At 35.3% G+C, this 15,321-nt stretch overlaps 1 protein-coding gene across 3 annotated transcripts in view; it reads right to left on the reverse strand.

The window, feature by feature from the left end:
- Positions 1-381: 381 nt before the first annotated feature.
- lrrc3b (leucine rich repeat containing 3B) overlaps positions 382-15,321 on the reverse strand; it is a 70,603-nt gene continuing 55,663 nt past the window's right edge. For 2 of the 3 annotated variants that reach the window (XM_062983958.1, XM_062983959.1), the window contains 2 exons: positions 5,481-5,644; positions 382-1,614 (listed from right to left, as the gene is read on the reverse strand). In XM_062983958.1, coding sequence (XP_062840028.1) covers positions 698-1,474 — 777 coding nt within the window. In that variant the 5' untranslated portion in view covers positions 1,475-1,614; positions 5,481-5,644 and the 3' untranslated portion in view covers positions 382-697. Of the gene's footprint in view, positions 1,615-5,480; positions 5,645-6,754; positions 7,094-15,321 lie in introns of those variants that run through there. The other variant, XM_003226450.4, reaches the window with a different exon arrangement.

Genomic DNA, 15,321 nt, shown 5'->3' on the forward strand with positions numbered 1-15,321 from the left:
CCAAGATAGCCCCGACTCTCCATGTGCTTGCATCACATATGACTTCCAATATTTCAAAAGCTCTTTAGCTTTCTGGAAGCAGGAAGAAGGGTATGTGAACTGATCTGAATCCAGTTGCATCATGTGCAACTGATGCTCTGTGGTTTGGGAAACACATTTTTCCTTAGTGTGACAAGCATGGCATAATGTTTTTTTTTCCACCCACTTAGATTTGGTAAAATTTTTCTGGATGAGCACATTCTATTATGTATCATACTATTTCTCGTCTCTACACTCCTTTGATATAGTTCCCTGCCTATCTCTCAATCTCCCTTTCTATCTCTCTCACACAAACACAATTAACTAATCAGGCAAAGCTTTGGATTAATAAACTACTCAGTATTTACATGGTTCAAAGTTAAGCTTTTATTTGGTTTTAAATTAAAAAAATAAATTTCATTATTAAAGAGTGGAATGGGTCTAAACTAATGTTTACATATTAGTTTACTTGGTTTAGAATATCACCAGAGAAACAATAAAGGTGTACTGTATCACCCAGAACAGAAAACTTGTTTTTGTTAGAAATTTTGACAGTGGTAGAATTCAGTTTAATTTGAAAAAGTCTTACAGGTTTACAACGAATGTTAGAAGTAAACATCTGGCCTCTGTGTCCTTTGCATCTAACCTCCATCTCCAGTGATGCCTGTGGTTCTGGGCACTATACGACAGTGCTAATATCATCTGCTTCCTCTGGTTTCTTTTGCCTGCTTGGCAGGGATTTCAAGTACTCAAGGTGCCTGCGTGCATCCTCTTGATTTTGCCGCACGTAGTAAACTACATAAGAGATCACCATGGTGAACCAGCCAAACATGGTGACAAGCATGGCATAATCAGTAGTCTTTTTAGGAAGGTTACAGAGGTCAGCGTCGGCAGCATTAAGGAATGGCCTCCCGGCATGTTCGTCTAAATCTGAAGTCTTACAGATGACACTGTTTGCTGTTTCATGGTTGGAGGCCATGCTCCTCAAGACCTGCTGCAGAGTGCAGTCACAGTGCCAAGGATTGTTTGCAATTCTAGCCCTAGCCTTGAGGTTGTTAAAAGCATTTTTGTGCACGCTTTTGATCCGGTTGTCAGACAAGTCCAGCATCTGTAAGGTTTCTGCCACCCCTTTGAAGGAGTGTTCGTCGATGAACTCAATAATGTTTTTGGACAAGTTGAGGACTTTCAGTTGGTGCAAATCCTTGAAAATTTCATTGGGGATGGATGTGATCTGATTGGAGTCCAAATAAAGTAAGACTGTCTCCGGAGGAAGATCTCTGGGTATTTCCTTGAGGTTTGCATTGCTGCAGCTGACGTTTAAGCCTCCAGAATGGGAACAAAGGCAACCTTTGGGGCACATACTGGCAGAATGAAAGCACAGTATCATGAGGACAAAGCTTTGTAAGAGCAGACACATGGAGAGGGAGCGAGTTAACCACAGGTCTACCAAATGCATACTGGGATGTCAGCATAATCACACAGCCACTTCTCATTTACCCAACAGTGGTGCAAAGGATCTCAGGCACAAAACTCTAAACTCATGTTCTTTAGCAATGTCATTGAAAGATGTGTCGACTTCTTTTTAAAACAGCATGCCTGGAAAATTAAAACAAAACAAAAAAAGAGTCTGTTATAAGGCTAGAAAACCAAACTGAATGCATTTTACAATGCAGATTTATGGATTTCAGTAGGACTTATCAGAGTACTGAAAATTATAGAAAGTTTTACAATTTTGTTAACTTTCAAGTGAAATCATGCAAATTTGACATTTGCATTTTAAAGAGAACAGACATCATCCCAATTTATTATGACAACTTTTTGAGGGAATTTTTCTTTTTCTAACACAGGTTTTTCGAACAATAGTAATAAAACTTAATTACTTTCTTTCTTATACAGTAGCAGACACATTAATAAGATTTACAGTAGGATTCTAGCAGATAGAGCAAATTAGGCAAGCATTTTTGTGGTTAATGACCTTGCTTAAAAGTATTCTGTAACACTTTAAAGTCAAATTAAACAGTTTTAGAGAGGAAGAATTTTTACTAGAATAATACACATTATGAAGAGAAACTAAATATTTCTTGATTTCCTGGCTCAAAAGCTATGTTAACTTCAGATCTTTCCCAACTTCTGTTTGTTTTCACCATGCATATTGTTACATGTCTGGCAGTAATCTCTTATAATATTTTAAATATCAAAAAGCAATCAAAGATAGAATAGGCTATAGTACTTATTATTATTTAAGTTTATTTATACACCATTTTTTCTCTCCACAAAGGAGACTCAAAGCAGTTTACATTAATAGCATTCCAATACAATTTAAAATCCAAAAATATACACACATTGAAATAGAATTCAACATCAACAGTATTAATCAAAAATTAACATTTAAAAACCATAAAACAGATTAAAAACATATTAAAAGCCTAAACCACAACACCCCCTGATGTGATCTTAGAAACCTTGTTTATACAATAAACAGAAAGTTCTCTTAAATGCCACAGACTCTCAAGTGAGGTAATTCATGTAGTTCCCTTCTCTGTGAACTTGAAATACAACATAAAGGCAGACTGTGGAACACTAAGTCCCACAATCTCTTTAATTTTCTTCTTTATTAAGAATTTACAATCCATTTTACACTCATGGCAAGTCTATTTATCTCAATATATGTTTTCTTTCATTTAGAAACAGAGATATTTGCATACCCTTCCAAGTTGTATTTACATATAAATTAATCTTATTTTAACATAAAGGGAAGTTAATGCTGATTAAATTCTATAATGTGAGGTGTAGAATTTTGCAGGAGAATAATGAAATTGAGTCATTTTCATTCGGTGTTCATGAACTAAAGGAGGGGCAATTCATATATCATTTGTCTTCTTAATCTAAGAACTGGTCTATTGCATGAGAAATCTTTATTTGAGAACTCCCAAGATGCACATGAATTTGCAGCACCTTTGAAAAAAGGAAATGTAATAATAATAATAATAATAATAATAATAATAATAATAATCTTTATTTATACCCTGCCACCATCTCCCCGAAGGGACATGGGACAGCTCACACAAGCACTTCAAGTGCCGCATATATACAACAGTATATAAGCATAAACAATGACATAAGTATAAAAACAACACATAAAATCCCAACTGATAAAACTGTAAGAATTGCAAAAATTATAAAAATTCCTAAAACACAGTAGCAAAAGCCTTCATGGACTACAATTCATTTCATCAGACATGCAACTGCATATGCTAGAAATTTCCTTTTTATCAGTTAGCCTTCAAAGTGCTACTGGATTCCTTTATGTCTTTATATTCTCTTTCAACGCTCAGCCATAAATGAGTTTCAGTATCACAAAATTTAAGCCTTAGTTTCCCCATCTAAAAAATGGGAATAAAAATAATGCAAAAGAGATAAAATACTGTGAACACTCACTTCCATTTCAAAATGGAAAGGTTATTCTTAAAATATTTTTCATATGCCAATGACACTGTAATAAAGAAAAAAGGCCATAATATACTATTACTACATGATGTACAGAAAATACACATAAGGTGGAAGCAACTGCACTCAAAAGCAGTGGCAAACCTAAGGTGTAAATTTTAAAAACAAATGATAGAATGGGGAAATAAAAAATGAAACAAATCAGGAGATGAAATAAAAACCAGCTCCTCTTGAACACTATTACACTATTGTTTTGATTGTGACCATAGCCTTCCAAGTTGACTTTTATAAAAATTACATAGAGATAACCTGGAATTTTATATCATCTGCAAAAGTTTGACATTTGTGTTTCTATTGCTTATGATTATAACCATACCATACATCTCCATCGTTGTATCAGAGTTTGGGATAAAACCCCTAGAAATAATGCAAGAGTTTGAGTCTGTGCTCCAGAAAGCCAGTCTAACCACCTTATAATATTGTTTTCACTAAATTCATTCCAAAATGGCAGGGGTAATAGTAAGATCTTTCTCTCAAAATTTCACAATGTAGACAGTATCAGATGTTGCAATTTTGCAGACATTTATAAACAATGTCTAGAAATGTGAGCTATACTGAAGTGCCTAGAAGAACTGAATCACAAGCATTAAGATGTTCGTGAGCACTTCACAATACATGCAGAGGAGTGGACAAATGTAATTGTCTGGGTGAGAACAAACATGAATTCAAGAATACAAAAAGATTCTGAATTCTTGTTTTAAGAAATATAATACCAGAGAACAAGAGTGAAGGGGATATGGGATATAATGATCTCATTCACATTAAGCATGTATGAAAGATTACACTTCTTTCTGGTAGTCTGGCATTATGTGTTTTTTCCTTCTTCTACACTACTAAAGTGCTATTTTGCTGTGTTAAACTTATTTCTTCACTCCAGTCTAACAATCTTTAAAAAATTTGACTCAACCAGTTTTCAAAACTCTGCAGTTGACTTTCAGAGAGTGCACTGAATTATATCTCAAGGATGTTTGGTTAAGGCAGGGAAGAGTAATTTTCAGTTTCTCCTCGAAACGAATGTATTTCCCAATACAATTATTTAAAAAAAACAGGAAAATCTTCATTTTAAAACAGGATCTAAATACTACTGGAATTAAAGAACTCTTTCTTCTGCTCCATATATCCTGCATTGTATGGTTGAAATACAACCATATGAGTGCCATTGGCAGATATTGGTACAACTCCATAATGCTCATTAAGCTTTCTAGCTGGTCATGGGAAATGTATCTTTCATTTTAATTTACTTTATTCTAGCTTCCTTTGTAGGATTTCTCTGGCAATCAAATAGGGAAATCCCAGGTAAGCTAGGGAATCCCACCTACGTGTGTCAATATACATATGTATGTTTCAGAAAACTGCTTGTTTTAAGTTTCCAGGATATAGTCACAAATCGATTTCAACATCTGGACAAAGGTAAGCAGGGATGATAAAGTGCAAGCATTTTGGCATTCAGGTCCCTCACTGCTGGCAAATGTATTTTTTCTTCAATGATTACAGATCAGAAGTCCAGACCAAAGAGAAGCAAGCTGTGTTGTTTCTTACTCTTTCCTTCACTCTGGTTTGGTTTCATACCAGTATACTACTGGTAAAATAACAACTAGCATCCTATGACAGCAAGTTGTGGAATTCAAATGGAGAAAGAGAAATAGTTTGCTTGATTTTTTTTTACCCTGTCTCATAAAAATCTCATTTTAGACTGAAAATTTCTCCAAACAACTTTTGGCTCAGCCCTAATGTAGCAGAGGTAAAATGATGGTGTACATTTTTTAAAAAATCAGATTATTAGTTCTTATACTATTAAAATGAAAAAATATACTTGGGCTTTGAAACTACATTTTGTGATACAGCACATAACTCATTTAAATAAATAAATAAATAAATAAATAAATAAATAAATAAATAGATAGATAGAAATTAGGATCAAGTAAATCCAGAGATAAAATTTTGAGTAAAAGAACCTGTCAAATTAGGCAGCTCTGATGTTTTGGTGAGGGGCCTTGGAGGTTGTCAGGTAGCCTCATAGGTATCCTCATAAGATGCTCCTTTTCTCTGTCAAAGAGGTAGAACGATATCTTGCTGAATGAATCACATGATGCCATCTCATATTTTATGGATGAGAGGTCTATGAAACAAAAAGAAAAAACATGTTTGTTGACAAGGTTACGCAAAATGGTTTATCTTTTGTTCATTTCATATACTGAAACATAACGTAATAATTATTCTAAAAAACAAAAATAAAACATACATGGAATCCAAACTCAATGTTATTTATAATTTTCAATTTGACATATATTTTGTTGATGACTTTTAAGACCTTGACATTATGATAATAGTTCCCCAAAAGATCTCAAAATAGCAGGCTAGATCCTCAAGAAACTATGGGAGTTTGCACTGTTCTCTCCCCCCCCCCTCACCTTGCCTCAATGTGCACAAAGGGAACATATATACCGTAGAGTCTCACTTATCCAACGTAAATGGGCCGACAAAACGTTGGATAAGCGAATATGTTGGATAATAAGGAGAGATTAAGGAAAAGCCTTTTAAACATCAAATTAGGTTATGATTTTACAAATTAAGCACCAAAACATCATGTTATATAACAAATTTTACAGAAACAGTAGTTCAATACGCAGTAATGCTATGTAGTAATTACTGTATTTACGAATTTAGCACCAAAATATCATGATAGATTGAAAACATTGACTACAAAAATGCGTTGGATAATCCAGAACGTTGGATAAGCGAGTGTTGGATAAGTGAGACTCTACTGTATTCTGTAGTTCTCCAAAATATGTTTTGTTATATAAAGACATTTTACAGTGAGGCTTAAAATATACATTTTGAATGAACGTAAACAAAAGAAGAATTTGAGATCCTTTAATTCTCATAGCAAAGTTTATTTGTAACAGACGACTTAGCCCTAGCCCAATGTTAAAAAAACATTTTGACAAAAATGTTTTTAAATCCACAATAGCTATCTCATTGAATGCCTCTCATACTAACCAATAGAAACCAATTATTAACCAATTCTACGTTTTCATAGAATCCTAGAGTTGGAGGGGACCCCTAAGAGCCATTTAGTCCAACCCCCTTCTTCCAGGCAGAAGGGTAACATCAAAACTCTACTGACAGATGGCCATCTAGCCTCTAAAGTAATTAATATGCTTCCCCTATAGTATGTGGATTATTTATTTAGGGATTTCTTCCCAGCCCAGCACAGAGATTTACTTACTAGAAGTACACGTCAGTTCTCCTCTTTGCAGATTCAACCATTCCTTGGACCTTTTGCTGGCTGCTGTTTTTTGGAAGGGACAACTCTTTCTCTCTGCTTCCCTGATTGGTATTTTCTAATGTTGATGCATTCTGGGAACTGTAGTTTAGGGCAGGGTCTTTTGAATTCTCTGGCACAGAGCTCCTCCCTTCCAAAACTACATTTCCCAGACTTCTGTGCTGTTCCCAGTGAACACTGCTCTCTCTTTTTCCCGCTCTTAATGTTGGCACTCCATGGCAAGGCACTAAGGCAGTCTTTTTGGCTTTGTTTTGCTTCCTTGCACTGAAAAGACAACTGACTTTGGGAGTCTTCCAAGATATACAAAACTAAAACAAAAAAGTATGGGGTATGTTTTTATTCTTACTCTCACGTATCAGCTATTGCCTCGTAAGTACAAAATTTAATGAATTTGATCTGAATAACAAGGCAAACGAAAAAATGCACACCTCTAGTTTATACAACTAATTAATTTTGTTCTAAACTATGATTCCCACTTCTTACATAACAACAAGCCAGGTTTTGGGAAAATGAAAACGAGGCATAGTTTTTTGGCTGTGAAAGGGGACTAGACATATAGAGAAAGAAACATGGAAACACACCACTTTTTGTGCTTAAATGGCACTTTAGTTCAGCATTATATAAGCTCGATCATTTATTGGGCAAGCACCTGACTTAGTAAATCATCTCTGATGTCTTTTTAAATTAGTCGTTTCCAAAATAAAACACTTGGAAAGGAAAAAAATGCAAAAGGAATGTGTGAATCATCATTTGATGTATTCAGAAACAGTCTAAAATGCTGCATGTACATATTAGCTTATGGCCATGTAGCTGAATATTTCTTTGAACAACAAAACATGGACCCACAGCACTGTTTCCTGAGTGTTTCAGTCTTAACATCAAGTGATGGGGCCATATTGATGGAACAAAACAATACTTTGTGGGACAAATGATTTCCAAAAACATCCATGTATTACTGTACATAAAAATTTCTTTGAACACAATATGATGAGACAAAAACTGCACAGAAATATTTGTTTTCTCTTACAGATGAGACAAAATGATGGATAAGAACAAGTACAGTCAGTGCTGCACAGTAAATATCTGCTTGCTTTTTACAGGTTGAGTAGCCATTATCGGAAATACTTGAAACTGGAAGTGTCCTAAATTTCAGACTGAGGGGCAGGAAGGATTTTTGAATACTAAACATCTTGAGATATCTTGAAGATGGAACTCAGGTCTAAACACAAAATGCAGTAATGTTCCATATTCACCTTCGATACATAGCTTAAAGACAATTTTATACATTATACACAGGTTTTTAATAATTGTATGCATGAAACAATCTTTATGTACATTGAACCATCAGAAAGCCAATCACACCTACAATTTTGGGGCAAGTGAATTTCAGAATTCTGAATAAGGGATAATCAATCTGTACTAGGAAAAAGGTCTTACTAGTTCAATAATTATCTTTTTCTATTCAATAAAGTAATATCATACATCTTGAATGAATCCTACCTATCATTATATTTTTTCCCTGTCATTTATATATGGATTCTATCTAATTCCATTTGACTTACTCCCAAAAATGGAGGTATAGGTGCGTAGCTAAAAAATACAACCTACAAAAAAGCTTCAAAAATAAAATTAAAAAGCTAATATTACCCCTTTGGATAGCCATTTGTGATTTTGGAAAATATTATTTCTCATATACAAATTATTTACTACAACAGCTTTTAGTACTACCATTTTAATGTGATAATTCCATTACTCAAAAATACAAAAGACAAAAACATATGGGTCTGGGATAACACAAATTAGGAACAGGAATATCCATTACAGGCCTGTTTAAATGCATATCCATGATGACAAAATCATTAAATTAAGTCAGGGAAATTAGAATGCTCATTTCTATTATGCAGCATCAACATTATTACCATCACTTATTTATATAGCACCATTACTGTACATGGCACATTACAAGTAAAAGAACAACAATTCCCTGCTTGCAGGTTTACAATACTAATAAAGATGACGCAAAAGGAAAGAGAAATGACAGAGTGGGGGTGGGTTAAGGCTAGCAGATACTGTCTACACTTTGCTCCTTCCAGTGCATGGCAGTGCCAGTTGGGATGGAGTCAGAGTATTTCATCAGTTTTTGGGCCTAGGTAATGTCAAAATGATGTTAACTTATTCTCTACATTTGAGATCAGGGCAGTGGCAGTTGGGATGGAATGAGAGCTTTTCATCAGTTTTTGGGTCTAGGTAATGTCAAAACTATGTCAGCTTCTTCTCTTCATTTGAGACCCGTGTGGTGGCAGTTGGGATGGAAGGGGGCATTAATCTACTTCTTGGCCTATGCATGTTAGACCTGTGTCTGCTTCTTCTCTCCTTCCTAGGTCATAGCAGAAAAATAATTGGAATTACAGTCAGTGGAATATATAAATTGCATAGACAAAAAGAGCTTAGTTCAATCACTTAAAAGAAAGCAACAGAACCAACTGAAAAATGTTTTATCACAAAATAACACCATAGAATGTGTCCATACACACATTACTTTATTAAATAACTTCAGCAATAGGAGCACAGATTGGCATCATCTAAATGCAATGATAAATGGCTCTGAAATATTAAGGAAAATCAACATGGATAAAATTGCAGAAGGTTCAGTTAGGGTGAGAAGTTTCAACTCATCACAATATTCACCATAAAGTGTATTTGCTAATAATGTAAAGGAACAAAGGATTATATGATCAATCTGAGGATCTCTGTGAAGAAATGTTTCAATAAACTGGTTCTGATATTTGCATCTTGAGTTAATATTCTGGAACCAAAATTACTCCGTTTTCAAACCACAGCTTCATACTCTGCCTTCTGAAGCTGTTAATCATAGTTTCCTGATTTGGCAAAACATGAAATTACAACTTTAAAAATGATCCTGGTTTTTCCCACCTTGCTTGCATACCAGCACAGAAGCCAACAATCCTTCTTCCCTTTAACAGATCCAACCAGTCGCTTTCTAAGAGATCAATTTCTGCAAATGGGTTATAGGTTAAACATCCCTAATCCAGAATTCTGAAATACTCCAAAACCCCAAATTGTCCACATGGGTGACTAAGATAATGCCATATTTTGCTTTCTGGTAGTTCAGTGTATACAAACTTTGTTTTATGCATACATTTTTAAAATGTCATATGTAAAATTACTCTTGGTCTATGTGTATAATGTACATATGAAACTTAAATGAATTTCATTTTTAAACTTGGGTCCCACTTCCAAAATATCTCATGATGGATACATATGCACATCCAAATCCAAAACAGTTCTAGTCCTAGGCATTTCAGATAAGGGATATGCAACCTATATTTCTGTATTGCCATTGTTAAGCATCTTCCTCAAGCAATAAAGTTAGTTTTACTATCTTCCTACAGAATACGCTAAACTTCCACACTTTAGCTATTATTTTATACCACTCTAAGCAAGAAGATCCAAGAGTGATAAAATTGCAGGTGGCTCAATCCCACAGATCAGCTTTTTAGCTTCTTTGGCACTAACAATTATTTATGCAATGGACAGGAAGATAACAAACTAGTATTCCTGTGTATTATTTGTTTGGAAATGTCCTTACTATAGAGGAATAAAAGCTTAAGACTGCATACTTCTTTGCTCTGCAAAAACTAGTACATAATACATATTTGATTCTTCACAATCCATTAAAATGTGCAGGACAAATTAACTCTATAGTATATAATGAGGTGAAATGTGTTACAGAGGAAGTTTCTTCACTGGTCCATTGCCTGAATGCAAGAGAAGGGCAACTGCATGGAAGGCAGTTTCACTTCCATAATCCCCCTTCACAGGTCACACGAGTGCATCTTGATGTGTTGGAATTAATATCAAATCACTTTCTACAATACATTTTGGTGCATCCAACTGAATATGAGGGGAATTGGAGGGTAACTGCAATATTTTTGTGTTTTGAGAAAACTAAAAATCATCTTTTAAAAAATGGAAGGGGCTCAGGTAACTTCTGTGGTGGGTTTGGGGGCTCTATCCAACCTGTGGTCCACAGTCTCTCAACATCATACTGTAATACTCGTGTTAATGGTTCATATAGGTTCACATGGTCATTAGTAAGATGATTCTGTTAGGTTTGAGAAAAACTCAGAATGACTGAATTACTTTGAGAATGCCGCAGAACGAGCTATACAAACAGGTTCATCCAAACTTTAACTGTACTTATAGCTTCAAAGCCATAGAACTTCAGGGGAAGGCTTTCTCTTGGTCCTGTCACCATCACAAACTTGGTTAGACTTGAATGAGAGGCTTCACAGTGACTGCTCCCACCCTCTGGCACGCCTTTCTATTAGAGGCTAAGCTGGCAGGAGGCAAAGGCTGTTTTATTCAAACAGATTTTTAATACATAATCACTCTCAAAGAGGTTTCATACTGGGGTACATGCTTGCTTTATATTTTGAATATTCATACCCTTTTAAAATAATCTATAGTGTTTAAATTACTGTATATATTCATGTATAAGTCAACTTCATATGTAAGTCAAGGGAAATTTTGGGGCCAAAATTATGGATTTGATATGACCCATGGATAAATCGAAGATCATCCCATGGAGGGGGAAAGCACCAACGCTACCAATGCTACATCGGGGGGTCAGCCACACCTTGTGCCAACACTGCCATTTGCTCATCCTGGCATTCAGAAAGGCCAGAAGTGACACCATAGCATAGAGAGAAGGTTGGTGCTTCTTTTAGGTTGTCCTGGGATAGACTAAGCTCTTTTCTTTAGCAGCTCTATTCAAAGAATGGGATGGTAAGAGGTGAGAAACAGAACTCACGCTGACCCATCAATAAGTCAATCCAGTTCTTCGACTTGAATTTTGGACCAAAATTTCTAGAGCATCTAGATAGGATAGATGTTTTAAAAAAATTTTTTATTGTATTGTTAGGTTTTAACTAATTTCATCCTTGAGCCAGGTTGGGTCCCACTCTGGGATAAACACAGCACATTAAGCAAACACATAATAAACTAAGCTGTGCTGTAAGCTGAAATATATCTGCATGCACACACACAGAGTTGCTATCAAAGTGTTCATTCTACTGAATAATTTTATTCTGATGCAGAACCAACAACTGAGCCTCATTCTTTAGAACCAGTGTTCCATAATACAGTTCTTGTGGATTTTTTTTTCTCGTGTCAGGAGCAATCGGAGTTGCTTCTGGAGTGAGAGAATTGGCCGTCTGCAAGGATGTTGCCCAGGGGACGCCCAGATGTTTTGATGTTTTACCATCCTTGTGGGAGGCTTCTCTCATGTCCCCACATGGAGCTGGAGCTGATAGAGGGAGCTCATCCGCACTCTCCCCGGGTGGGATTCGAACCTGACAGCCTTCAGGTCAGCAACCCAACCTTCAAGTCACGAGGCTTTTTATCTACTTGGCCACTGGATGTTCTTGTGGATAACATGATGGTCTCCTACAGTAGCCACATGTCACTCCATGCCTATTCTAGAAGGAAGGAAGGCAAGAACTGCAAATTGTCATAAGCTGCCTTAACGTTTCATTCTGCACTGATCCCAAAGAAGATTCACCACTGACTCTACCTAGAAGAAAAAGTTTCAATCTATCTGATCTATTTTGTACTTCTGGTCTTGTTTGATGGCCAGGATTTCTGGCCAGTTTTCTAGGTCTTCTGGGTCAGTTCCTAATCTTTTTTAGTTTCCACCTAAACTAGCAATTCCTGGCTCCAGACTTGTGCATGACAGCTGACCATGAAAAGCTACATCAGAGAAGGGGATCGAAAAATGAGTAATGTACAATAAACCTGTTTACTGTTGCATAGAAATTTTAATTGACAACTCAATTATAGCTTATCCAGCTTGACCATAATTTGAAGTTCTAAAATTAAATGTATACTATTTCCCCTTGAATTTGTCAAATGTCTTCAAAATCATACTTGGGTCTATATTTACAGAAATAATCAGGAAAACCATTTTTTTTTAAAAAATCTCAATATTCTTTCAAAGTTTGTAAAGAAATACAATGGTGGAGGTGCCTTCTTTGGAGGTTTTTAAGCAGAGGCTGGATGGCCATCTGTCGGGGGTGCTTTGAATGCAATTTCCTGCTTCTTGGCAGGGAGTTGGACTGAATGGCCCGTGAGGTCTCTTCCGACTCAATGATTCTATGATTCTACGATTTCACAAATATTAAGATGCAACTCAGAAACAAATCTCATTCTTCTTTTTGTTACATATTTTATTTTAAGGTGAACTTTAAATAAAACCCAGCAAAGAAAACAAATAGAACTTTAAATAAAACCCAGCAATAGAAAACAAATAGAACTATCACTTTATGCTCTCACCATATTAAAAACAAATCTAGACCCAGAACCCCCAAAGTGCAAGCATGCTTAATATTTCCTTTGACCTCAATCAACTTCTGCAATGTTTTCTTACCCTGAAAGCTATTCTAAACGGTGAGCATATTAAAGTGTACCCATCAATTAATCAAAATCTTTCCCTGTCAGGTTAAGGACAATATTTTCAACGTGCTGATTTGAACATACTGAACTTTGGGAAATTACCTTTATTCAAACATATAGCAGAAGATGAATGCCCTTTAATAACAGATCTACTAAACCACTTTGTCTTTTCTATGACAAAGGGAACATCAGGTTATAGAAATAGAACATGAAACCTATTCAAATGATAGTGAGTCCCAGAATATCTCCTTACAATGATGCAATACCTCCTTTTCTCATGGTTATTTCTTTCATTGATTATATATTTATTCTGCCCTTCCTCCATAGAATATGAAGGTTCTCCCCACATGTTTATATCTTTATAACAACCCCGTTGGGTAATCTGAACCTGGCACATCTCTCTTATTGACCTCAGTGACAGAGTAGGGGTTTGGAACCTGATTCCCCAGTTTTAGGATGGACATGGGTGATCATGCTACTAATTTGGGTAAATTAGTCTACCTTGTAATTGAATGACAGTGTGCGTTTCATTATGTTTCATGTTACTCGTGTTGTCAGTGGCAGCTGACTGGTTATCATGCCAATGAGCAAATATCTTGAGCCTTTTCATACCATCTAATTATAGCACAGTAGTTCCACTTTAGCTGAACTTTACATAATCAATGCATCTGTAGGGGTCTTGGATCGAAAATTTCAATTACCCCTTTTTAAACTGCAAATCCTATTTTCAATAGGATAGAACTACATTAGTTAAAATAGAGCCATGGCACTCTAACTGCATAGTTCATCCTTTCTACTTATTCTCTGAAAGAGGCATATCCAGCCTCTAAGACAAAAACTTTGACTCCAATTCTGCAGTCAAAAGCCACCTATCAAAGCCTCACTATCCTGTCCATGGTGTTCTGATAGATAATTCTGCCCATTCCATTACTATTTTATTGTTACATCCTGGTTGTTTGATTAGAGAAACGGCTGGTTAATCTATTCTAATTTCTGTGTGGAAGAAATAATTCTATAACTTTAAAGTACAAAATGATCAGTATAATGTTAAATCCATTCCTTAAAGTTATGGGAAAATCCCCTCAGTTTATACCTCAATCTATAATCTCAAATAAATTACTGTTTTTGCTTTTAAAAAGCTTGCAAGCAAACCAAGACTGAATTATTTTTTAAAAAAATCTCACAATAACTGCAAAGATATGAATATTTCACAGAATACAACAGTATTTGGGAGGGAAATCTGAACTTGTATATCAGAATACCATGTCATAAATACAGGGAATAATATTCATGCTGTTTTTAAAAGTGTTATCTAGAAACTCAAAAGTTCAGAAGGAATTCCTCTATTTCAGAATATTTAGAATGAAGGGATGCATGTGTCCAAAAAGTCAAGTAACAAAAATATCTAAACATATTCACATTTTAGTTTCACATTTCAATGTTCACACATCTAATGTAGGGAAGAATTGGAAATACTACACTAATTTCATTTTATGACTTTCCATCCTGCACTTTAGCCAACAATGTTTCCAAAGTAATATATGATCTATTAAAAAACACTCAAATTTTGCTCTTTCAAAGCAAAACCTTATAATACCCTCTATTTAAATATTATTCCCTTCTAAGCATAGTTTGGCGCAATACTGTGGTACCAATATGTTCACTGTAAGCCAAAGGGAAACATTATAGAGCTGACAAAAGAGAGAAGGTATGAAATTATTTCCTTTCCTAGCCAGCAAGATGCTGAAGGAAAAAGTTAAAAGACTCGAATTGCTCCTTCCAGTAACTTCACATTCAGCTAGTAAAACTATTAGTACAACACATATCCAGGATAATAAAATCAGACAGTGTTGCCAAACTACTTGTGTAAAGCCTTAGACAACAATGTATAAAATCTGAAAGAAAGTATAGTTTTTGGTGTTCAAAAAGATAAGAATATGGCATCAGCAAATGACACAATTTTTGCATTAAGTGAAGTAATATCGCTGGCTAGAATCCTAAGATCAGAACTTAATGTAAGGGGCCTTTGTTACTGG

The sequence above is a fragment of the Anolis carolinensis genome, chromosome 6 (assembly GCF_035594765.1).
Source record: "Anolis carolinensis isolate JA03-04 chromosome 6, rAnoCar3.1.pri, whole genome shotgun sequence".
NCBI lineage: Eukaryota > Metazoa > Chordata > Lepidosauria > Squamata > Dactyloidae > Anolis > Anolis carolinensis.